General features: G+C 42.3%; 1 protein-coding gene across 2 annotated transcripts; it reads right to left on the bottom strand.

Annotated features, from left to right (window-relative positions):
* Positions 1 to 21,535, bottom strand: LOC140454423 (NACHT, LRR and PYD domains-containing protein 3-like). 2 transcript variants are annotated; one of them, XM_072549138.1, is made up of 9 exons: positions 21,295 to 21,535; positions 20,896 to 20,980; positions 19,628 to 19,797; positions 15,693 to 15,864; positions 15,528 to 15,593; positions 11,863 to 13,609; positions 7,965 to 8,051; positions 6,341 to 6,508; positions 1 to 1,726 (listed from the first exon to the last, which is right to left on the bottom strand). In XM_072549138.1, the coding sequence occupies exons 2-9, from the start codon at positions 20,957 to 20,959 to the stop codon at positions 1,639 to 1,641; spliced, it is 2,562 nt and encodes an 853-aa protein (XP_072405239.1). In that variant the 5' UTR covers positions 20,960 to 20,980; positions 21,295 to 21,535; the 3' UTR covers positions 1 to 1,638. The 2 variants fall into 2 exon arrangements, with proteins under 2 accessions (XP_072405239.1, XP_072405240.1); XM_072549139.1 differs by lacking the exon at positions 1 to 1,726 and having other exon boundaries at positions 6,444 to 6,508; positions 7,961 to 8,051.
* Between the last annotated feature and the right edge of the window lie 2,984 nt (positions 21,536 to 24,519).

Genomic DNA, 24,519 nt, shown 5'->3' on the forward strand with positions numbered 1-24,519 from the left:
ATCTCCCCCTTACCTAACACTACGGGCAATTTAGCATGGCCAATTCACCTGACCTGCACATCTTTGGACTGTGGGAGGAAACCGGAGCACCCGGAGGAAACCCACGCAGACACAGGGAGAACGTGCAAACTCCACACAGTCAGTTGCCTGAGGCGGGAATTGAATCCGGGTCTCTGGCGCTGTGAGGCAGCAGTGCTAACCACTGTGCCACCGTGCCGCCTATATATTGAGTATAGGAGTTGGGAAATCATGTTGCAGCTGTGCAGGACATGGATTAGGCCACTGTTGGAATATTGCATGCAATTGTAGTCTCCTTCCTATTGGAAAGATGTTGTGAAACTTGAAAGGGTTAAGAAAAGATTTACAAGGATGTTGCCTGGATTGGAGGATTTGAGCTATAGGGAGAGACTGAACAGGCTCGGGCTGTTTTCCTTGGAGCGTCGGAGGCTAAGGGATGACCTTATAGAGGTTTACAAAATTATGAGGGGCATGGATAGGGTAAATAGGCAAAGTCTTTTCCCTGGGGTTGGGGAATCCAGAACTAGAGGGCATAGGTTTAGAATGAGAGGGGAAAGATATAAAAGAGACCTAAGAGGCAACTATTTCACGCAGAGGGTGGTACGTGTATGAAATGAGCTGCCAGAGGAAGTGGTGGAGGATAGTACAATTGCAACGTTTAAGAGGCATTTGGATGGGTATAGGAATAGGAAGGGTTTGGAGGGATCTGGGCCGGGGTGCTGGCAGGTGGGACTAGATTGGGTTGGGATATCTGCTTGGCATGGACAGGTTGGACTGAACGGTCTGTTTCCATGCTGTATGACTCTATGACATGAGTGAGGTCACATTTGGAATACTGTACGCAGTTCTAGATGCTCTACTGTAGAAAGTAACTATCAAACTAGAAAGAGGGCAGTAAGGATTTACTAGGATGTTACCTGGACTGGAAGGTTTGAGCTACAAGAAGAGATGAGATAGGATGGGACATTTTCCCCTGGAGCGCAGGAGATTTAGGGGTGACTTTATACAGAACTATAAAATCATGAGAGACGTAGATAAGGTAGGTAGCCAGCAGCTTTTCCCCAAGGGAGTCTAAAACTCTGGGGCATATGTTTAAGGTGAGAGGGGAGAGATACAAAAGGGTATAGAGAGGCAGTTTTCTTTACACTGAGGATGGTGAGTGTCTGGAATGGGCTGCCAGAGGTGGTGGAAGTGAGTGCAATTTCATCATTTAAGAAACATTTAGACAGGTATATGGATGGGTTAGATACGGGGGGGTACATGGACCAAACACAGGCAAAAGGGACTAGTTTAAAGGTGAAAACTGGATAGCATAGTCACGCTGGCCGAAAGGCCTGTTTCTATGATGGCGATCTCTCGGACTCTTTTATAAAAGCTTCACAGTCACAGCTCCATCTCCCTGTGCTCGACGGTGAATATCACCCACACATCGACACTCACCAACTGCGACTGAAAGTTTCTACTGAATACTCCACATCGTTCCCATTCTATTTCAGAATTCCAGGAATAGTTTTTCTTGAGCCAATGTAATATCTCATGTGTTTCACTTGATGGAGGTGAGAGAAATACACCTCTCAGTAATATCAAGTCCAAATAGTTAGCAATTTCTTGATCCTTTGATCACACAAATACTCGGACACCAGCCCTGCATTCTCTCAGTGATCGGAGCTGCTTCTTTCTATCTGAACTGAACTGATTCCTCCATAATCTAAGAAAGAAATTAATGATTAATAACCAACCAATTAATAAAGTTCAAATGACAGAATCATTCATAATTTTCCAATTGAAACACACATTTTGAAATCAATCTTTGAGCAGCTACACAGTAACAAATGGGTGTAAGTGGTGGGGGAGAGAGAATCTAATGAGCTGCTGCACACACAGACAGTGCTGTAAGAAACTAAGATGTTGATATTTGGGGAATGATGTAAATTGAGGATGTAGTTGGACTGGGGGAAATTGCATTGGACTTGTAATGCAGTGACCCAGAGTACAAATACCAGCAACTGGCTGAATTTTATCTCAAATAATTAATCCATCTGGAATTGAAAGTTAGTTTCATAGTCACCATTGTCAAACCTAATCAGTGATTGCTGTAAATACACATCTGCTTCACTCATGTCCATCACCAAAGGGAATCTGGGAATCTTACCTGGTCTGGCCCAGAGGTATTTTCAGAAGATATTAAATAGTTCTGACTGATATATAATGTGTGGTTAAAGATGTATGTTTCAGATATGAATATGGAATGAAAATGGGATGGATATCTGGTTTCAACTTCGGCACTAAAAAGTTTACAACACACATAATTAACACGGTAATGACTCCTTCCTAACGACTGGTATCAAGACAGATATGGGCAAGGATTTTTATTTTGCTGATTTTTCATCAATTCACACTGAAATGTCGATTGCACTTTGAACACCACCTCAAAGACGTGCTTCAAATGGCAAATGGCAAAGACTGGGGAGCATCAGATTCTCAGTAGCAACACAAGGGACCAAATTCGTTAATTCGTGAGGACATTGTCAACCAGACTAGACCTGAAACTCACGCAAAGGGAACCAATAAGAAATAACAACTTGTTTCAACTTAATGAGATGGGAATCGCGGAGGCCATGGGGCTCAGCAGGAGAAAGAGCATCCACCAGAGGGTGGTAGTGAGAAGTGACTGAGGAAAATTCTGGGAGTTGAATCACTAGAACAGGGAAGGAGATTGCTGACTGTTCAGTGTCAAAGAACAGCTGGATTAACCCCTGGAAAGGGAGGGTAAACAGCAGTGTGTGTGATTCAGGCGGGAACTAACAATCAACAACTTTAAGGCAGAGCAAAGAGTGTCTTTAAGCAAGGTGACGGTCCTCCAGGAGCAGTTGATGTTTGTCTCGGTGTGCGTCCCGGGGAACAGAATGAAGAGCACAGTCTTGCGTCATGGAGCTACTCAGGACGAACCTTGACAAAGGCCACTGCATCTTTCTACAGACTTCCTTTGCAAAGACAAATTCCAGAAGGAGATGTGTGACAGTCTCTCTCCCTCCCACAACCCCTTAGAGAGTAGCATGCTGAGGCGAAGAGAGAGAGAGACAGACAGAGGCAGAGAGAGAGAGAGAGACAGAAAAAGAGAAAAAAAAGAGAAGAGGATTCAACGACAGGAGCAGGGCTGTCGAGTTGCCTACATGCAGTGCCTTGGTGAGACCACACCTGAAGTCATGTGTATAGTTTTTGTCCCTTATCTAAGGAAGGACATTCATGCATAGAAGGAATACAACAAAGGTTTCCCAGACTGATTCATGGGATAGCAGGACTGATGAATGAAGAGCGACTGGATCAGTTAGGACTATTTCCACTGTAGGTTAGAATAATATGGGGCACCTTTTAGAAACCGACAAAATTCTAACAGGAAAGGTCAGGGTAAACACAGGAAAGATGTTCCCAAGGTCCAGAACAAAGGGTTAATGTCTAAGGATCTGGGGTAGGCTATTTCGAGCTGAGATGAGGATAAATTTCTTCACTCAGGTTGAGGTGAGTCTGTGATATTCACTGTCAGAGAGAATGTTTGTTGGCTAAAACACTGAATGGTTGGAAAGAAAAAGTTAAATATTGTTCTCAAAAAGAACAGAAATTTCTGGTGAAACTCAGCAGGTTTACAGATAGAGAAACAGAGTCAGCTGTGAAGAAGGATCACTGGACTCGAAACATTAACTTTACTTTCTCTCCACAGATGCTGTCAGGCTTGTTGAGTTTCTTCAGCAATTTTGGCTTTTGTTTCAGGTTTCTACTATCTGTATTTCTTTGCTTTAGTATGTCATGTTGTGGCTGTGCAGGCCATTGCTTTGGCCACTTTTGAAATGCTGCATGCAGCTCTGGGCTTCTTGCTATAGGTAGGATGTTGTGAAAATTGAAATGGTTCAGAAAGGATTTACAAGGATGTTGCTGGGGTTGGAGGGTTTGATCTAGAGGGAGAGGCTGAATAGGCTGGGGTTGTTACCCTTGAAGCATGGGAGGCTGAGGGGTGACCTTATTGAGGTTTATAAAACAATGAGGAGCATGGGTAGGGCAAATAGACAAGATGTTTTCCCCAGGGTTGGGGGAGACCAAAACTAGGGGGCATAGGGTTAAGTTGAGGGGGCAAGATTTAAAAGGGTCCTAAGGGGCAACTTTTTCACACAGTGGGATGGTATGAGATTGGAATGAGCTGCCAGAGGAAGTAGTGGAGGCTGGTACAATTACAGCATATAAAAGGCATCTGGATGGGTTTATGAATGCGAAGGGTTGAGGGGGATTAGGGCCAAATGCTGTCAAATAGAGTCTGTGATGATGCTGCTCCTTTAACAAGGTTCTTTTGCACTTGGTTTTCTTCCCCCCAGAGAGATCGTAAAAGACACAGGTTCCAAAAGGTTTGGGTTTCAAAGGGTTTTCGGGCCAGTTTGATTATAGCTACAGATACTGCCTCCAGCAAAAAGTTTTATTTTTAAAAGAATTTGTGCAATGAAAGGGGAATGGTCACTTCCCCCAGCTCAGCTTTTCTCTGGTTTGATTTGGTTTTTGGACATCTGGCTATTCACTGAAAGCAGACAGGGAGTGTTTTGAGGCTGCTGATCCAAGAAACAGTTACGTGAAAGAAGCAGGTTCATGCTGCTCCTCTCTGTCTGACATCTCTCTCCTGTAAGACCCGGTGTTTGATGCTACCTTTTGCGCCACAAGGTGTTTATGGGGATTGTTGCAAGTATAGGGAACAACAGGTAAAGTCTGTTTGGTTTTTGGATAGGTGAGGCTATTCTGCATTCAGTTCTCTTTGCTTCTATTTCATTGGGTAATCTTGTAAATAAATTTGGTTTTGTTTAAAACGAAGTGGATTGACCAATGGCACCTCTCCTGGAATATCCACTTTACACTTTCTTAAAACAACGAGCAAAGTTAGGGTCTAGGCTACTTTCTTGAAATGTTTTGAGGGGGTCTGGCTTGGTCCATAACAAGTCAGAGACATGTACAGCACAGAAACAGATCTTTCGGTCCAACTCGTCCATGCTGACCAGATATCCGAACCTAATCCAAAAATCATTCAACACCAGGTTATAGTCCAACAGGTTTAATTGGAAGCACTAGCTTTTGGAGCACTGCTCCTTCATCAGGTGGTTGTCCGGAGCAGCGCTCCGAAAGCTAGTGCTCCCAATTAAACCTGTTGGACTATAACCTGGTGTTGAGTGATTTTTAACTTTGTATACCCCAGTCCAACACTGGCAGCTCCACATCCTAACCTAATCTACTTCCATTCGCCAGCGCTTGTCCCATTTCCTTCCTAATCTTGTGTCCACCTAGATGCCTTTTAAACATCATAATTGTACCAGCCTCCACCATTTCTCTGGTTGCTCATTCCATACAAGCACCACCCTCTGCATGAAGAGGTTGCCCCTTATGTCCCTTTTCAATGTTTCCCCTCTCACCCTAAACCTCTAGTTCTGGACTCCCCCATCCCAGAGAAAGACCTTGTCTATTTACCCTAACCATGGGACTCATTATTTTATAAACCTCTATAAGGTCACCCCTCAACCTCCGACGATCCAGAGAAAACAGAGTTTATTCAGCCTCTCCGTACAGCTCAAAGCCTCCAACACTGACAATAACTTTGTAAATCTTTTCTGAACCCTTCCAAGTTTCACAACATCCTTCCTCTTGGAGAGACACCAGAATTGCGCAGAATATTCCAAAAGTGGCCTAACCAATATCATGTACAGCTTCAACATGACCTCCCAACTCCTATACTCAGTCCTCTGACCAATAAAGGAAAGCATACCAAATGCCTTCTTCACTATCCTATCTACCTGTGACTCCACTTACAAGGAACTATGAACCTGCACTTCAAGGTCTCTTTGTTCAGCACAGTCCCCAGGACCTTCCCATTAAGTGTATAAGTCATGCCCTGATTTGCCTTTCCAAACTGTATCACCTCACATTTATCTAAATTAAACTCCATCTGAACTAGATTAATTTGGGGTATCTGTTCAACATGGACAGTTAGACAAAAAAGCCTGTTTCTGTGCTGAACATCTCTATAACGCCAGGCAGATAAAGTTCTTCAGGGTTAAAGGGGTCAAGGATATCAAAGAGAAAACAGGAATAGGGTTTAAAGTTGGATAATCATTCATGGTATATATAATGATAGATCAGGGTCTATGGGCTGAATGGCCTGCTGCTGTTCTGATTTTCTATGTTCAGGTGAATTAATATGTTAAGCACCCCTGAAGAACTTGCTGTGGACATGACTTAAGGAAATTATTGTTTACAATACAATGGAAATGTTTAATGTTTTAACATATGCACTCACTGAATCAGCTCCAAATTCTTGCAGTTGATGATGAAGTTTCTCATTTTCGGAATGCAATCATCTGTGAATTTATTTCCATCCAGGTATAGCATTGACAATGATTCGCTCTGACTAAATGCCATCCTCAGGTCTTCAATGCAAGCTAATGTCAGATTGTTATCCTGCAAACTAAAGATTGATAATTACAAATCAGTTTTCAATACAGCTTGAAAAGATAAAAGAAATTCCACTGAGAAGGAAGAGCAATAATTGGATCAGCATAACAAAGTGAGAAAGCTTTTGAACCATCAGCCTCCTTTTCATTTTATTTGACTCAGTAATGACAAACTAATAATCAATTAACTTTAATGCTTTTAGTCTTTAACACTATTATTCCTTAATTGAAAGGCATTACTCTTAATTTTGAAAAGAATCAAACAGGGTACAGTGCAGGAGGAGGTGATTCGAGGCTCCGAATGAGCAATTCACTTCCTGCCACTCTGTATCCCGTGTCCCTGTGCACTGGGCCTTTCCATATCAAAGTTTAATTCCTTTTTGAACACTTCAGTTGAACCAGCCTCTGCCATGATGTCAGTCAGGCACAACATTCCAACCTTAACCAGTCACTGTGCAGAAAAGATGATCTCACATTGTTCTTGCTTCTTTTGGCAATTTCTTGAATTTTTGTGCTGATATACTTGATCATTTCATGGCAGTGAACAGTTTATTGCTACCGACTCTTTCCACTGAAATTATCATTTTTAATACTTCATTCAAATTACATCACAGCTTCCTTTCCTTCATGGAGACAGATCCAATGTTTGCAATCTATCTTCAGACCTTATGTTCATGATCCATGAAATCCTTTTCATGAGTCATTTCTTCCTTTCTCCAATGTCCTGCATCTCTCCTCAAGCATTGTAACAACGTGGGATGTAAACACATCAGCTTAGGCCAAATTGTATTAATTGAAGAAAAAAAAATTAACTTTTTTACTTTCGTCTCTGAATCTTAACAACTCTTTTTGTTGAGAATCTGAAAATTGTGCTTCTCTAGTTGGAAGAAGTGTGGTTTGAACTGGCTCCCGAATGATGGCTTAACTGTAACTTTAAAATAATGCTCTTTCCTCGATCTTTTAGCTAACGACCCTGTCCCATCATTCAGCATTTTAAACATCTCCATTGGTTACCATGTGACCATAATTTCCACAAAAAGATTCTGATTCAATTTCTCCCTAATACCTTCCTGTTGAAATTTGATTGCAGTCTAATATATACTTGTTGTGCAGAACAGAACAGAATACTCCAGGTGCAGTCTACCAAGATCGAAGAATGTGGTGCTGGAAAAGCACAGCCGGTCAGGCAGCATCCGAGAAGCAGGAAAATCGACATTCCGAACATAAACCCTTCATCAAGAGTCCTAATGAAGGGTTTATGTTCAAAACATCGATTCTTCTGCTCTTCGGATGCTGCCGGACTGGCTGTGCTTTTCCAGCACCACACTCTTGACTCTAATCTCCAGCATCTGCAGTCCTCACCTTCCCCTATATATTCAACAGTGGTCATGCCAAAGATACAGCAAATTCCCGACTTGCCACAAATCATTGCACATAAAATTTGGGGTTAATGTTGGGAAGATTACCTACTCCAATCGCTTTGTTTTGCATTCCGAATGCACCAAAGATGCAGTCAAAATGTTGACTCCTGTATCTCCAATGTTATTGTCATTCAGCCTAACAGACAAGAAGGAAAAAACAATCTCTCTGATTAACATAGCATAAACTTCACCTTACAGAAACTCCATCCAATTGTTTCTCATTGACACACTGAGGCATGGGCAGATAGAACAGTGTTGTGCAGTATTAGAAAACAGATTGAAATCTTGCATAACTATTCTGACTGAATTAGTTGATGACTAGTGAACACATATTTCAAACAATACGGCTGTAGCAGACATTGGTTAGGCCCCTGTTGGAATATTGTGTGCAATTCTGGTCTCCATCCGATTGGAAAGGTGTTCTGAACTTGAAAGGGTTCAGAAAAGATTTACAAAGATGTTGCCAGGGCTGGAGGATTTGAGCTATAGGGAGAGGCTGAACAGGCTGGGGCTGTTTTCCCTGGAGCATCGGAGGCTGTGGGGTGACCTTATAGAGGTTTACAAAAGTATGAGGGGCATGGATAGGCTAAGTAGACAAAGTCTTTTCCCTGGGGTTGAGTATTCCAGAACTAGAGGGCATAGGTTTAGGGTGAGAGGGGAAAGATATAAAAGAGACCTAAGGGGCAACCTTTTCACGCAGAGGGTGGTATGTGTATGGAATGAGCTGCCAGAGGATGTGGTGGAGGCTGGTACAATTGCAACATTTAAGAGGCATTTGGATGGGTATATGAATCGGAAGGGTTTGGAGGGATATGGGCCGGGGCTGGCAAGTGGGACTAGGTTGGGTTGGGATATCTGATCGGCGTGGACAGGTTGGACTGAAGGGTCTGTTTCCGTGCTGTACATCTCTATGATTCTAAAAGATATTTCGATAAATACATGAGAAGGAAAGGTTTGGAGGGATATGGGCCTGGAGCAGGCAGGTGGGACTAGTTTAGTTTGGAATTACGTTCAGCATGGACTGGAAAGGGTCTGTTTCCATGTTATTTGACTCTGACAAGTTGAACGCAAGACAGAAAATTGATTGTCTTATCTCCAATTTTTTTAAACATTTGTGCAATTATATTCCATTGAACTCATCCATATGTAATCCAGCAAAGAGTAAAAGCAATGGTTAATTGTGAGGCATTATTGCCCTGCTTGGATAACACAACAAAGAAAAAGACTTATAGACATCAATCAATCAATAAATTCCTGCATCTCTATTGTATTTAACAATACACAAGCCATGTTTTCAGTTCCAAGCAGAATGGATAATCGTTCATCCCAACAGTCATGTAAAATATGTGGTGATGAGCTGCCCAATCTCCCTCCTGCTGAGGTGAATGGTGAATTTTGTGCTACCACAAAGGGCAGATCATGCCTCCTGTAAATCACAGACTGTTGAACCTCTATTTCAAAACCACCCTGACCCTCACCCGTAACAGTTTCAGATACATGAATGGCAGCCTTGCTGTGTTAGCAACGTATTCTACATTGAACTAGGTACAGCATTCACTTACTATTTATCTCGTGAATGGTTGGGTCAAATACAATACCAGATTAGCTTTGGTTTGTAAAAGTAAACTGCAAAGGATGATATTCATCTCTGCAATGGCACACAATTGGTAACAGAGATTGGGTTCAACAGTTTGATTTGCCACCTGATCTCCATTGCTATTCTCTGTCAGTGAACTGTGTTCAGACACACACCAGGTCTGTTCATTTAATTGAGGGCCTCTTAGGATTAGTGTTCAAACATTTGCCAACTTTTCATTTAATTTATTATTTCATCAATTTTGATTTGTAGCAGTGAACTGCAATGAGCTGGAAATGATCTTTGAATTGTGGACAGCAACTTGAGTTTCAACAAAACAAACAAACAAGCTGCTGTTTGTTCGCGAGGTGGGGCCTCACAGTTAATGACAGGTTAGCTCTTGATCAATAGGATCCTGTAGATGTTTCAGCACGGTGGGAGAGCAGCACATTGAACCAGATAAGAAATGTTTGGGCATTGATCAGGCCAGTACCTGGGAATTGTTGTGAACAAGCCTGGGATAGAACATAAAATCAAAAGAACTGCGGATACTGGACATAAGAAACAAAAACAAAAATTGAGGGAAAAGCGCAGCAGGTCTGGCAGCATCTGTGGATAGATATATTTTGGTCCAATGAGCTTTCCTCAGAACAGCAATTTCCATTTGTTTCTGGGAGAGAACGACATGGTCAAACATAGACATAGATCACGGTTTAAGTTGGTTTTGGGACTGTGCTTTTGAGAGAATGAACCTAGCTATTGATGTTACAGCATGAAGATTTAAATGCTCCCTGCCTAACCTTGTACTTTATTTCAGAATTTCAGTCCTCAGAGTGAGTTCAAAGGTGGCACAGATCGATATCTTCAGAAAATTAACAAAGAAACCATCAAATATACATTGAGAATAAGATATGAAAACCACTTAATCTGGCCAGTTTTGTTACTTTATTTTAATTATCCCTTCACTGTGTTTATTTGTCTGTCTGTCTGTCTTTTGTGTGAATTGCCCTGGAAACAAGGTTATTGGTTTCAAACTTTGTTGTTTAATTTTGCTCTGCTAAAGTTCCTATATTGGTAATAAATTGCTTTTTTCCGTTTCAGTTATTAACCCACCGTCTAGGTTTCATTATCAACAGAGTCTGCGATTGGTTATAAAGTCTGGTTAGGAATTGTTCAGGTTAAAATCTTTGAAGGTTTTAATTTTACTCTGTTGTGAACACAGAGGTACGATGATTTGGCTCGGTTCTTTGTTTCCTTGTCATAGCACTAGTTAAAGACTTTGCCAGACTCCTTGTGGCTTTTGAATGTCTCACAGTGTAAGACCAACTAAGTTAGCCTGGTGCTTTTTTTTCTATTATAGTTTTCACTCAGTATCAAGGTCAATGCAGGAGTATCATTAAAAATAAATAAAAAGCATGGAAAACTCCTTGACTCTCAAGAAAAAAAACGAATAGTAATTGTGATTCAGCTACTATAGTGACAAATGGCTCAACAATTAGCACTGTTTCCTCACAGCACCAGGGATCTGGGTTTGATTCCACCCCTGGGTGACTGTCAGTGTGGAGTTTGCACATTCGTCCAGTGTCTGCGGGGGTTGCCTCTGGGTACTCTGGTTTCCTCCCACAGTCATCTATGTGCAGGCCAGATGGACTGATCGTGCTAAATTGCCCATAGTTTCCAGGGATGTGCAGACTAGATGGGTTATAGAGTCATAGAGATGTACAACAAGGAAACAGACCCTTTGGTCCAATTCGTCCATGCCGACCAGATATCCTTAATTAATCTAATCAAATTTGCCAGCATTTTGCCCATATCCCTCTAAATGATTCCTATTCATATACCCATCCAGATGCCTTTTAAATGTTGTAATTGCACCAGCCTCCACCACTTCCCCTGGCAGCTCATTCCATACCCACACCATCCTGTGTGAAGAAGTTGCCCCTTAAGTACCTTTTAAATCTTTCCCCTCTCACTCCCAGATCCCAAGGAAAAGACCTTGCCTATTTACCCTTAACATGTTCCTCATGACTTTATAAACTCTATATATAAGGTCACCCTCAGCCTTCAATGCTCCAGGGAAAACAGTCCCAGTCCATTCAGCCACTCCCTTAGGTCAAACGCTCCAACCCTGGCAACATCCTTCTCAATCTTTTCTATAGCCTTTCATGTCCCTTGGGAAATGCAGGGATAGGGGAGGGGTCTGGATGGGATGCACTTCAGAGGGTTGAAGCAGACTAGATGGTCCAAATGACCGTTTTCTGCTCTGTAGAGATTCTATGATCCTATGAAATTCATATCAGTTGGAATTTATAAGAGAAAATCAATGGGTCATTGCTGACATGTTATCTAATTTCATCCGGATCAAACATACCTTAGAACTTTGCACTTGTGGATTGCAGGGGCCAATCGTTTGATCCCCTCCTCCTGAATATAACATTTCTCCAAATTCAACTCCATCACTGATTCACAAAGTTGTACAACATGAGACATTATAAAACAGTCCATTGGGTTCAATCTCAGTGCATTCTTTGGATTGGAGTCCCCAAAGTTCAAACGTTCCACAGATCCAATGGTCTTCTGAACTAAAGCTCTATTCTGAGACTCCGACAAATAATGGAATGTGTTCAGCAGTTTCCTCTTTCCAGTGACTCTGTCCAGGTTTTTGATTTCTGCCTGAACATTGGCCTGCAGCCAGTCTATCACCTGACAGGTCGTGTGATGAGACAGCGGACCCAGGAACGGTTCCAGATTTCGGGATGAAGTGGGTGTTGAAAGACCAACTAAAAATCGAATAAAAATCTCAAACCGACCATCGTCCTTCTTAAAAGCACAGTGAAGCATTTCCACCACATTCTGATGCTTTGGACTCAAATACTGAGCCAGGGCGGCCAAGAATTCCTGGATGGTAAGGTGGAGAAATGTGTACACAATGTTTTTAGCTGTGTCATCCCTTTCCAAGATCTCCATCATGAATCCTGAAATGAATTTGCTGGACTCCAGCTGATGCTGAATGAAGTGATTCTCATTAAAAACAATTCTCCTTTTCGAAACTCCCTGGTAAGCCAATTCCCCGAGTCGCTGTAAAACCATCCGCTGGTCCTCAACATCTCGCTTGTGGTTGTCCAAGAGGTTGGAAAGGTAGATGGAGAAAAGTTGAGTGATGGTTTTGGGAAGAGGTTGCTTGCACTTCAGCTGTGTAAAGAGCGGGCCTAAGGTTGAGCAAATGATCCAGCAATATGAAGGGTTGTAGCACATGGTGTACAGGATCTCATTCTCCTCGACGTGTTTGAAGACATTGGTAGCGAGTTGCTCACTGCCAAAAAACTTTCTGAAAAACTCTTTTCTTTCATCAGCAAGAAAGCCCAGGATCTCAGCCCAAAGGTTGACATTGGCCTTTTCCAATGAGTTAAGGGCAGTCGGCCGGCTGGTAACCAGCACAGAACAACCTCTGAGCAGCTGTTGCTGTACCAGGGAGTGCACCATTTCAAAAACTTCACATCTGCAGTCAGGCGCAACACAGTGATTCGCAGAGACATCACCAGCCACGTGGCCAGTGAAATCAATCTGGTGTTTGTACTCATCTAATCCATCAAAAACCAAGAGAAGATATTCAGGTTTCATCCAGATATCTTCAATTATCTTTGCTAAATAAGGGTACTGATCCAATACCATTTCAGTCAGAGAAATGGCTCTGTTGATGGCATTAAGATTTCGAAATGTGAAATGTAGAACAAATTGGAACTGAGGATAGATGTTTCCTGCTGCCCATTCATGGACCATCCTCTGCACCATTGTTGTCTTACCAATGCCAGCCACTCCGCTAACCACCGTGGTGCCAGACAGGCTGGAGTGACCAAAACTGCTCCTGAATAATTGATCAACCCGGATTTTTTCAAGTTCACTGGTGACGTACTTCCGCTGCCATTCTTCATGTTCTCTGCCTCTGGAAAGGAGCTCATGTTCCACTAGTCTCCGTTCACGCAGAGTGGAAATAATGATAAGCTCTGTATATCGATCAGTGAGGGAAATGGTCGTTATTTTGCTGTCTCCTTTGATGGTGTGTTTGAACACATGCTCGGTTTGATGGAGGAGGTGTTGCTTGTGTTGATCTTGCATACCTTTCATGAAAATGATCAAAATTATGTTGGCATTGTTCTTATTTGTTAATTAACTACATTAAAACAATTAACGAGAAGCAAGGAGTTTGAGTTGGGTAGCAATACAAAATATGGGAGTCAAATCCAAATTTTACTCCGCCGTGCTAGAAATTAATCTTGCCGAATAAATACTGAATTATAGTAGATTTTACATTATAACAGACAAGCCCCTCCACTCTATCGTCATCTCCATCTCCATTTGAGGAGAATTTAACATTGGAACATCTGAGAAGCCAAATATTATCACATTGTTCACTTATTATTATTTACTGCATTCATTTTTGTTTTGTCTGTTGTCCCTAGTGGAGATAGTATCAGAGTGTTTCTAAGATTGATGTCTGCTTCAATCTCAGACAATTTATACCTAATGTAAACATATAGCCCACTGGCTGAATAGGGACTGTGCATAACTCTCACTTTTTCAATGCTTACTGTTGGGAACAGGATGAAAACCAGTGATACAATTAAATGTGCTATGTGAACCATAATTATAAAATAACACTGTCGATGTATAAGGATCACATTGGGATCTTCCACCAATTTTATCAACTCATTGTCCATTTCAGTGCGAAAGCTGAAGCCTCTCATTGTACAGTCTAAGATTTTATGTGAATGGACTCCCTATCTATTCTGAATCTTCGTGTGAATGTACCTATACCCAGTTTGACCCCATATTTGATTTCATGTTTCAACAAGTCCGAGACATAGATGAAGCAAATCTTATCTCGATATGAGCCTAAATATGTTTCCAAGTCAACTAATTGCCAGGCCAGACAATTGAGTACAGTCTTTGACACAGCCACCTGACGTCAGTAAGATTTCAGCAAATATGGGCTCTTCACAAATCCAATGTTTCAGTACTGTGTGTAGAAATGTGTTTCTGGGATATGTGACTTATTGAAAAACAATTCCTTATCTAGTCCTGGTTGATCAATTCGGTCAAGCTAATATCATTGTAGCCCTATTTGTGCCTTCATTCAATGCCCAAACAACATGTGTGCAATCTGATACATGTTGAACTCTACTACATATGCAGTTGGTAGAAATATGACACTTGGATGTTTAAAGATTCTGTTTCTATACGTGACCCATATCCTCACCTTCTTTAGGTCAATGTGTGTTTCAAGTCATTGCCCAGGGTGGAGCCGACATATGAATCAAGACCTTCTTCAACCAGTACATACATATCAGTTCACTCTGTCCACACTGTGGGACCATACTCTAACTTCTGTATTCACCAGATCTGACTTCATCAGTAACTAGTCTAGAACCAAATGTGATCCTATAAATGACATCATCTTTACTCAGTCTGTCATGTATTTGATTCAAGCTTTAACTGGGTCTGGAGCTCTATGTGACTCCAGCCCAATATAGACTTTGTAGACTCTGAGACTCTGGTGATATTGAGGTTTACATTTGCATAAAGGCACCCTAAGGCCGAGTATTGACAGTAAAAGCAAGACTTCTTTTCAGATCCTGATGTGACTGAAGGGAAAAGAAATAATGGCCTGACAAAGTACCAGGGAAGATTTTGAAACCAACTGACTTGCAAAGCTGATTGTGACCTTGTGGTTCAGCATCTAAAACTGGAAAGTTGGGCTCAGTCTGCTCCAGAGCAGCTGGGAAAATCAAAATTAGCATTCAGCAATTTCCAACAAAGCTCAATATCACACATGTGGCATTGAATTTGTCCATGCCCAAGTTCCAGTTCATTTGCTTCGTGTTGTAACTTTGATTGCATTTTATAGAAACAGTTAATGGTAATAATTTGGAGGGTTTGTTTCCTTTCAGTGATGAAATGTGAGACACAAATAAAATGTTAGAACTTAATTAATGCAGTACATTTTTATGATTAACGATTACTTTTATTTTGACTTACCTTTGAGGTGATCTGATAGCTCTCCTTCCATCTCTCCGATGCGTGCATTATAAAGCAAGTCAAAACCTGGGAAAGATGTTTCATTTCATTAGTAGTGTGTGGCAGCCTCACCCATTAAAGAGGCAACCATGTTTGATTGCTAGAAATAATTGGACCGTACAATACCTCTGCTCTGAATTTCTTTCAGAATGAGTTTCAGTTTTGGCTTTGATTCTTGCATTTTCACCAATGTTTCCCAAAATATTCGTTCTCTGCAGCCATTGGTTTTGGTCACTGTGCTCAGAAGATGTTTTGCTGCTTCCTTTCTCTGTTGATGCTCTGACAGATTACGGATATACTGGAATAAAAGAGAAGAACAGGTAAAATAGAAAGGGAAACGGGAAAAGGGAAACAATAGATGAAGGAACGGAATGGAAGAATGAATTGATGGAGGAAATGAGGGAAAAAGATGGGAAAGAAAGAAACAAAGGAAGAACAATGGAATAAACCAGAAAAGGAAGAAATAGAAAGGAAAACAATGAAAGAGAGAAAATGATAAACAGCAGTGTCGGAATTGTGAAAAGCTGTTACATTAATGATGTTCCATTGGTGAAGAATATTCATCTCAGCACACTGATGAGACTTTCCCTCCCCTTGTGAAGAAGTACTATGAGGGAGACATTAGTAGTAGGCAAAAACAAGGGCTGCAGATGCTGGAAACCAGATTCTAGATCAGAGTGGTGCTGGAAAAGCACAGCATTTCAGGCAGCATCCGAGAAGCAGGAAAATCGATGTTTTGGGCAAAAGCCCTTCATCAGGAATAGAGGAATCTATTGGATATGACATGAAACTTGCAGTTAACAAGTTATGTGATAAACAAAACCGGACTCTACAGTATTGGAAGTGGAAGTTTTGGGGTTTGGGTTTGAATCCATAACACTTGAACTATGATGCGAACATGAGATCCATGTTGTCACTTTAATAGCTAGAACCACAACACCTTCATTGAATTCCTACATTAAAAGTGGACTAGTTTCACTGCTATATCCAAAGAAACAAAAAGGAAATCCAAAACAATAAATTAGAAATTTTGTAGGAAACATTGAAAAGTTTGTAATTACCAGGATTTTATTGCAGTAAGAATTGAAAGGATATCAACGGTCATTATGGTATTTGGGACAATTTGGGTAACTAGTTCTGATAACATCATGAAACTCCAATAATTGAAGTCATAAATATCCTTCAGCTCACCAACAGACACAATATTAACATCACTGCAACTGCATGAAGTTTTGCCTTTTCAACATGTGTGCTTACAAAGAACGAAGAACAAAGAGAATTTACAGTCCAGGAACAGGCCCTTCGGCCCTCCAAGCCTAAGCCGATCCAAATGTACTGTCTAAACCTGTCGCCCAATTCCTAAGCATCTGTATCCCTCTGCTCCCCACCTACTCATGCATCTGCCCAGACACATCTTAAATAAATCTACTGTGCCTGCCTCTACCACCTCTGCTGGCAACGCGCTCCAGACACCCACCACCCTCTGTGTGAAGTACTTGCCGTGTGTATCCCCCTTAACTCTTCCATCTCTCACCTTGAAAGCGTGACCTCTTGTTATTGAATCCTTCACCCTGGGTAAAAGCTTACCTCTATCCACCCTGTCTATATCCTTTATGATTTTGTAAACCTCAATCAGGATCCCCCTCAATCTCCTTTTTTCTAATGAAAATAAACCTAACCTACTCAACCTCCCTTCATAGCTAACACCTTCCAGACCAGACAATACCCTCGTAAACCTAAACTGCAACCTCTCCAAAGCGTCCACATCCTTTTGGTAATGTGGCGACCAGAACTGTACACAGTATTCTAAATGTGGCCGAACCAATGTCTTGTACAATTTTAACATGACTTGCCAGCTGTTATATTCAATACCCCGTCCAATGAAGGCAAGCATACTGTATGTCTTCTTGACCAGTCTATCCACCTGTGCAGCAACCTTCAGGGTACAATGGACCTGCACTCCTAGATCTCTCTGCTCATCAACTTTTCCCAAGGCTCTTCCATTCATTGTATAATTCACTCTTGAATTAGTCTCGCCTAAATGCATCACCACACATTTGTCTGGATTGAAAACCATCTGCCACTTTTCCGCCCAACTCTCCAGTCTATCTATACCCTCCTGTATTCTCTGACAGTCCCTTATGCTTTCTGCTACTCCACCAATCTTCGTGTCATCTGCAAACTTGCTGATCATACCAACCTTCCAGATCATTTATGTATATCACAATCAACAGTGGCCCCAACACTGATCCCTGTGGACCACCACTGGTTACCTTTCTCCATTTCAAGAAACTCCCTTCAACTACTACTCTTTGTCTCCTGTTGCTCAACCAGTTCTTTATCCACCTAGCTAGAACACCCTGCACACCATGTGACTTCACTTTCTCCATTAGTAAGGCATTTGATAAGGTTCCCCATAGTAGACTAAAGTCCATGCATACGACATCAACAGCCCTTCCTTCATCTATCAACTTGGTCACTTCCTCAAAGAACTCTAATAAGTTGGTAAGGCATGATCTCCCCCGCACAAAACCATGTTGTCTATCACTGATAAGCCCATTGTTTTCCAAATATAAATAGATCCTATCCCTCAGTACCTTCTCCAGCAACTTTCCCACCACCGATGCCAGGCTCACTGGTCTGTAGTTACCCGCAATATCCCTACTACCCTTCTTGTAAAGGGGGACAACATGAGCAACCTTCCAGTCCTCCGGCACCTCACCTGTATTTAAGGATGAGCTGAAAATGTGTTGCTGGAAAAGCGCAGCAGGTCAGGCAGCATCCAAGAAACACAAGAATCGACGTTTCGGTCATAAGCCCTTCTTCAGGGTTACTCTTCGGAGGGTCGGTATGGACTTGTTGGGCTGAAGGGCCTGTTTCCACACTGTAAGGAATCTAATCTAATCTACCAAGTCAAAAAAACTTCACAAGGGGTTGTAATTCCTCACTTTTGATGATCTGGACAGGACACTTCTTCAAGAGTCCCTCAACATTACCTGCCTCAGTGACATGAGTGGCACCTTACTGGTACTTGAACTTGAACTTCATAAGGTGACCTGTTTAAAACTTGACAACACATTTCTTATTTTTTTTAGATTCCCTACAGTGTGGAAACAGGCCCTTCGAAGAGTAACCTACCCAGACCCATTTCCCTCTGACGAACGCACCTAACCTATGGGCAATTTAACATGGCCAACTCATCTGACCTGCACATCTTTGGACTGTGGGAGGAAACCGGAGCACCCGGAGGAAACCGACGCAGACACGGGGAGAAACGTGCAAACTCCCAGGCAGTTGCCTGAGGCTGGAATTGAACCTGGGACTTTGGTGCTGTGAGGCAGCAATGCTAACCACTACACCACCGTGCCGCCCATGACAATGTTTCACTTATTTCTAGGTCGAGCCAAACTTAGCTCTCTCAGTTCTGAATGACACAATGACCATAGTGTTCGGGCTTAAACCAAAAGCTGCATACAACATAAACTGAAGAATTCCATCATAATCGATTTGGAAACGGAACTCAATGGGTATTCCAGTGTCTCCCTTAAAACCGCTGACCCCAATCCCTCCCCACCATGGTATTTTTATTTGTGCTCTCTGCTAGAATCTTGTTGCTTGCAGAGCACACACAAGCTATTCTTCCCAGTGAAATATTCATCATGGCATTTCTTCCATCTCGCTAAAACTGATCTGTTATCCTGACATTCTCTGTCATGTGGTTTTCATCATCACATGATTTCATCCACGAACCACTAAGCCATGGGGTCCCACCTCACTAATTTCTATTTTGCTCTCAGTTCGTTATCGGTCCTTCAAGTAAACAACTTTTCATTATTTTTTTTTCTTTTGAAAAAAATATTGTTTCAGTATTTTCTATTTTCTGGTGCATTTTTATTTTTGTACCCCTGACCCTTACTTTTACTGTTTTTCATATCATTAATGAGATGCACAACCTTGTTACTTTTCCTTAAACTTCCAAAGGTTCCTTCAAATACATGCCCACTTCAATCATTTTACTGATTCATAATAGAATAATGGAAAAAATCTATAATATAACTTACAGCGTAATTTCCATTGCTCAATGAATCAGTTGCTGTTAATGTCAGGGCAATGCTCTCCACCAAGTCTAATATTGCATCCTCCAATCTCTCACAGTAGAATCGGGTAATCAGGTTTAACTCCCTGTCGCTGTAACTATTCAGCAATTGACTAATTCCTTTTCCATCACCGTCTGTCAGAAGAAAGTGAACAAAACATGCAATTAAAAAATCTGATGTAAAAAGCTAAAGAAATATCACACCAAAAACCTTCTACTTTCAACCATTGATACAAAATATTAATTTGCAATAAATAATTGTGCGATTTTACTTGCAGACTCTTCCTGTCTTTATGTAGCAATTTCACAAGGATTAATGGTCTCTTTCTCCTCCTACATGACAGAGTCAAAAACTTAAATTGTTTCAGTTCTCATTAGTTATTTCTAATCACTCTGCCCATAGATATTACACATTTAGGGTAGCAGGCTGAACTTGAACACACTTAAGAATTCTAACCCTGCACCATAGGAGCCCTTCATTGCTGTGTTTTATTAGTCTATATTTCTACCCAGAAGTGTTATCACACAAAAATGAGTTCTTTCCCACTGCAACTTCTTTTTTTTGTATAATGAGCAGCCACCACCAGTAAAAACTCATGTATATCCAATTGATGATTTACAAGCGCAGCCTTTTTTGGGCAATACAATACCAAATATAAACGTGGCAGCGGACGTAGTAGGAAGAGAGGGAAGGGATAAAGTCGAAATGGAGTTGGACGGGAAATAAAGCACTGTATGCCTCTGTGGTGTTCCATCCCTCTAAAGGCATTGAGATGGACATTCTGCGCCCCATCTCCAAGGACACCCGGGCTTGAATGGAACCACAGAAGGACAGATAGTTACCTCCCTCCACAGCCACACTGCCAAGACCTGTTTACAACCAGCCTGGCCATCCAATTGATGTTATGAGCTGGTTCAGTAAACTGAATTGTGTTTCCATGTAGCAGGATCGTGAGCCTAGATGATCTCTCCTGCTGCCACAGATCATGTATGAGGGGATAAAACAACTGTTTTTGTTCATAGGTGGTCTGCCCAGTGGCCAAGCACCAAATACCATTCATCTGCAAGTTGTGCTCAGGCTATGCAGTCTCCTGAGATGCCTGCCATGCTGTTTCCCATTCTGATAGCAACAGTTACTTCTCAGCCTTTCCTGAAATTGTAACATTCTATCCTGGAGGGTCTGATACTCATCAGGGAATATTGCCAGTAACACAACTGATCTTTGAACTTTACCTTTTCCATTTCTTCCTTTCATTGAAGTACATTGTATTTGTCCCACATTTACTCCATCCGTCATAATTTTGCATTTGTTCACAAGCTAAACAAAAGAATATGTACCATTGTTGTTAGACTGATCAAAATGCTGGCGGAATTTTGTTGCTGCTGCTATTCAACAAATGGAAGCAAACTACATTCTAATAACAGCAAATAGATCGTGTTGATATCAAAACACTAAAAATATTTAACTGTATTGATTAAGATGAAGAGTCATCTAGACTCGAAACGTCAGCTTGTTCTCCCTGTGAATGCTATCTGACCCGCTGTGATCTCCAGCATTTGTTGTTTTCAGTTCCGATTCCAGCATCTGCAGTCATTTGTTCCCGCACCTTGATTAAGATCTCAGAGTGTTACCTTCTGGTTATATGATTGTCGTAGAGATCGACAGCACAGAAGAAGGTGATTCCGATTTATCCCCTTTTTCACACCTCTCTCAGTGACAGGTTGAGCAGATTAATATTTAACTGACACTGTCAACACCCAGCACAGTCAAGGCTTCCTGTGACCCGGCATGAAACGGTCTCACTCAGTGGGAGCTTCCACATCAATCCCGAAGGAGCGGGCTCGGGTTTGAGGACACACCTTGAGGGGCTGAGGCAGCGGAAGGAGCTTCCGGGGCCAGACCTGGAGGGGAGTGACGTCACAATGCCAAAGTAACGTTTTGGACAGAAGGGCTGCTGATTGGGCAGTAACGGTCAGATGACTCACTCTGTTCTTACCTGAAACCACCATTCACCTTGCCCTCCCCATCAGGTTTAAGGGCAATGGGAGTCAGGCTGGTGGGGGAGCAGTACAGTCCTGGGATTAAGAGTGGGACCGAGACTGCTATTTTAGAATTAATTGCATATTTATTGTTCTTTAATGAGATTCTAACTCTAGGGCTATCTAGTTTACTGTAAGTTAATTTTAACAGGCATTAATTTTCAATGAAATAGTTGTGAGAAGATTAAAATGGCAGTACACTGGGTAGTTTGCTTATCATGTCGAATGTGGGAAATACGAGACAGTTCAAACAGTCATGCCAACCAAACCTGTGGGAACTGTCCAGTTGGAGCTTCTGTCAGATTACATGGGTCAGTTTGGGGACACACTTCGGGGCGTTCAGGAAAGTGGGTGGTGGGCGTCATAGACAGGAGTTTTATATCGTGGTCACTACCAAGGTTCAGGCAGGTAGCTGGAAGGGACAGGCAGTTGGAGACTGGGACACCCTTGTGGCTAAACCATCTCCAACAAGTATATCGTTCTGGATGTTGATAGGAGAGGAGTGGAGTGGTGGGTAGGGCCCGATCAGGGGATAACAACAGCAGCTGCCAGAACAGTGCTACCACAGCTGGCACTGTTGTTCAACAGGTAGGATCAAATTACAGAAAACCAGTACTAATAGGGTTCTCCATAGGCATTTCTATGGCTGCAAAAGGGACCAGGAAGGTGCATGGTCTCCCTTGTTCCAGGGTCAAGGGTGTCTGTGAGTGGGCATAGAACATTGTCAAAAGGAACAATGAGCTGAAGCTGTACAGGACATTGGATTGTTTCAGAGAATATCTCTGGGACACTTTTGGAATATTGTGTGCAATTCTGGTCTCCCTCCTGTAGGAAGGATTTGTGAAACTTGAAACATTTCAGAAAAGATTTGCAGAAATGTTGCTAGGGTTGGAGGATTTGAGCTATGGGGAGAGGCTGAACAGGCTGGGGCTGTTTTCACTGGAGTGTTGGAGGCTGAGGGGTGATCTTATAGAAGTTTATAAAACCATGAAGGGGCATGGATGGGATCAATCGACAAAGTATTTTCCCTGGGGTGGGGGAGTCCAGAACTAGAGGGCATAGGTTTAGGGTGAGAGGGAAAAGATAAAAAAAGGGACCTAAGGGGCAGTGTTTTCACACAGGGTGGTGCTTGTATGGAATGAGCTACCAGAGGAAGTGGTGGAGTCTGGTACAACTACAGCATTTAAAATGCATCTGGAATGGGTACATGAATAAAAAGGGTTCAGAGGGATATGGACCAAGGTGCTGGCAAGTGGGACTAGATTAGGTTAGGAAATCTGGTTGACATAGATGAGTTGGACCAAAGGGTCTGTTTCCATGCTGTACATCTCTATGACTCTGAGTAGCCAAAGAGTGTGGTACAGGTTGGTATGAATAACATAGGCAACCCCTCTGGGGTTCACATCTCGGGATTACTCCATGTGCCAGTGAGGCGAGGAATAGGAAGACAGTGCAGTGAAAAACATTGCTAAAAGGCTGTCGGATGGAGGGCTTCCAATATGTGGATCGTTGGAATGTCTTCCAGGGCAATTGGGACCTCAACAAGAAGGAAGGATTTAACGCAAATTGGAGAGGCACCAATATCCTGGCAGGGAGGTTTGCTGGTGTCACTCGGTAGGTGTTTAAAGCAGGGTGGGAGAAAGGGAGGACTGCAGATGCTGGAGATCAGAGTCGACTGTGGTGCTGGAAAAGCACAGCAGGTCAGGTAGCATCTGAGGAGTAAGAGAGTCAACGTTTCAGTCATGGGCTCTTTATCAGGAATGAGGCTTGTGGGCCAGGGGTCTGAGAGATAAATGGGAGAAGGCTGAGGCTGGGGGGAAATGTAACTGGAAATGTGTTAGGTAGGTGAAAGTGGCAGGGAAAGGTGATAGGATGGAGTGGATAGGTAGGAAGGAAAATGGACAGGTCAAGAGGGTGGTGCTGAGTTGGAGGCATGGGACTGGGATAAGGTGGAGGGAGAGGAAATGAGGAAACTGATCCATATTGATCCTGTGTGGTTGCAGCATCCCAAAGTGGAAGATGAGGTGTTCTTCCTCCAGGTGTCGGGTGGTTTGGGTTTGGTGATGGAGGAGGCCCAGGACCTGCTTGTACTTGGTGGAGTGAGAGGGGGAGTTAAAGTGTTCGGGGGGAGGTGTATGTGGGATCGATGTGGATTTCATTTATCTCTCAGTCCCCCTGAACGACAAGCCTGATTCTTGACGGAGGGCTTTTGCCTGAAACATCGAGTCTCCAGCTCTTCGAATGCTGCCTGACCTGCTGTTCTTTTCCAGCAGCACACTCTCAATGAAGTAGAACAGACAGGAAGAGGTTACTGAACACTGCAGGACTGTTGATCTGAAGTGAATTTGTTCTATTACAAGGATTATGGCACATTAAACAGATGAATTTAGGGCTTGGATTCATGCAAATAACTATGACATTGTAGCTATTACTTGGTTCAAAGAAGGAAAAGAATGGTAGCTTAATGTTCTATATTTTGTCATGCAAAATAGAGAGGGATGTAAAAGATGTTGAGGATTATTGATTAGGGAGAATATCACAGGTTTACTGAGGGAGGACATCTTGGAGGGCTTATCCAGTGAGGTCATATGGGTAGAGCTCAGGAATAAGAGGGCTGCAAACCTTTCAGTGGGTTTGTATTACAGGCTTCCCAACAGCCAGTGGGAGACAGAGGAACATATCCATGGAGAGTCAATGGAAAAATGTGAAAACACCAGGGTTGTGGTGATGTGTGATTTTAACATTCTAGAAATTGATAAGGACTCTCTTAAGGAAAGGGGCTTTTGTGTGGCTGGGGGTAGAATGTGTTAATTGAGT

The sequence above is a fragment of the Chiloscyllium punctatum genome, chromosome 29 (genome assembly GCF_047496795.1).
Source record: "Chiloscyllium punctatum isolate Juve2018m chromosome 29, sChiPun1.3, whole genome shotgun sequence".
NCBI classification, from domain to species: Eukaryota; Metazoa; Chordata; class Chondrichthyes; order Orectolobiformes; family Hemiscylliidae; genus Chiloscyllium; species Chiloscyllium punctatum.

Coding starts and splice junctions, on each gene's coding strand:
- LOC140454423 (XM_072549138.1), bottom strand. CDS start 20,959: ATGACGGATGGAGTAAATGTGGGACAAATACAATGTACTTCAATGAAA. Junction 8,052..11,862: donor CACAAGTGCAAAGTTCTAAG/GTATGTTTGATC, acceptor CTTGTCTGTTAG/GCTGAATGACAATAACATTG. Junction 1,727..6,340: donor AAGAATTTGGAGCTGATTCA/GTGAGTGCATAT, acceptor TTTCTTTCTTAG/ATTATGGAGGAATCAGTTCA.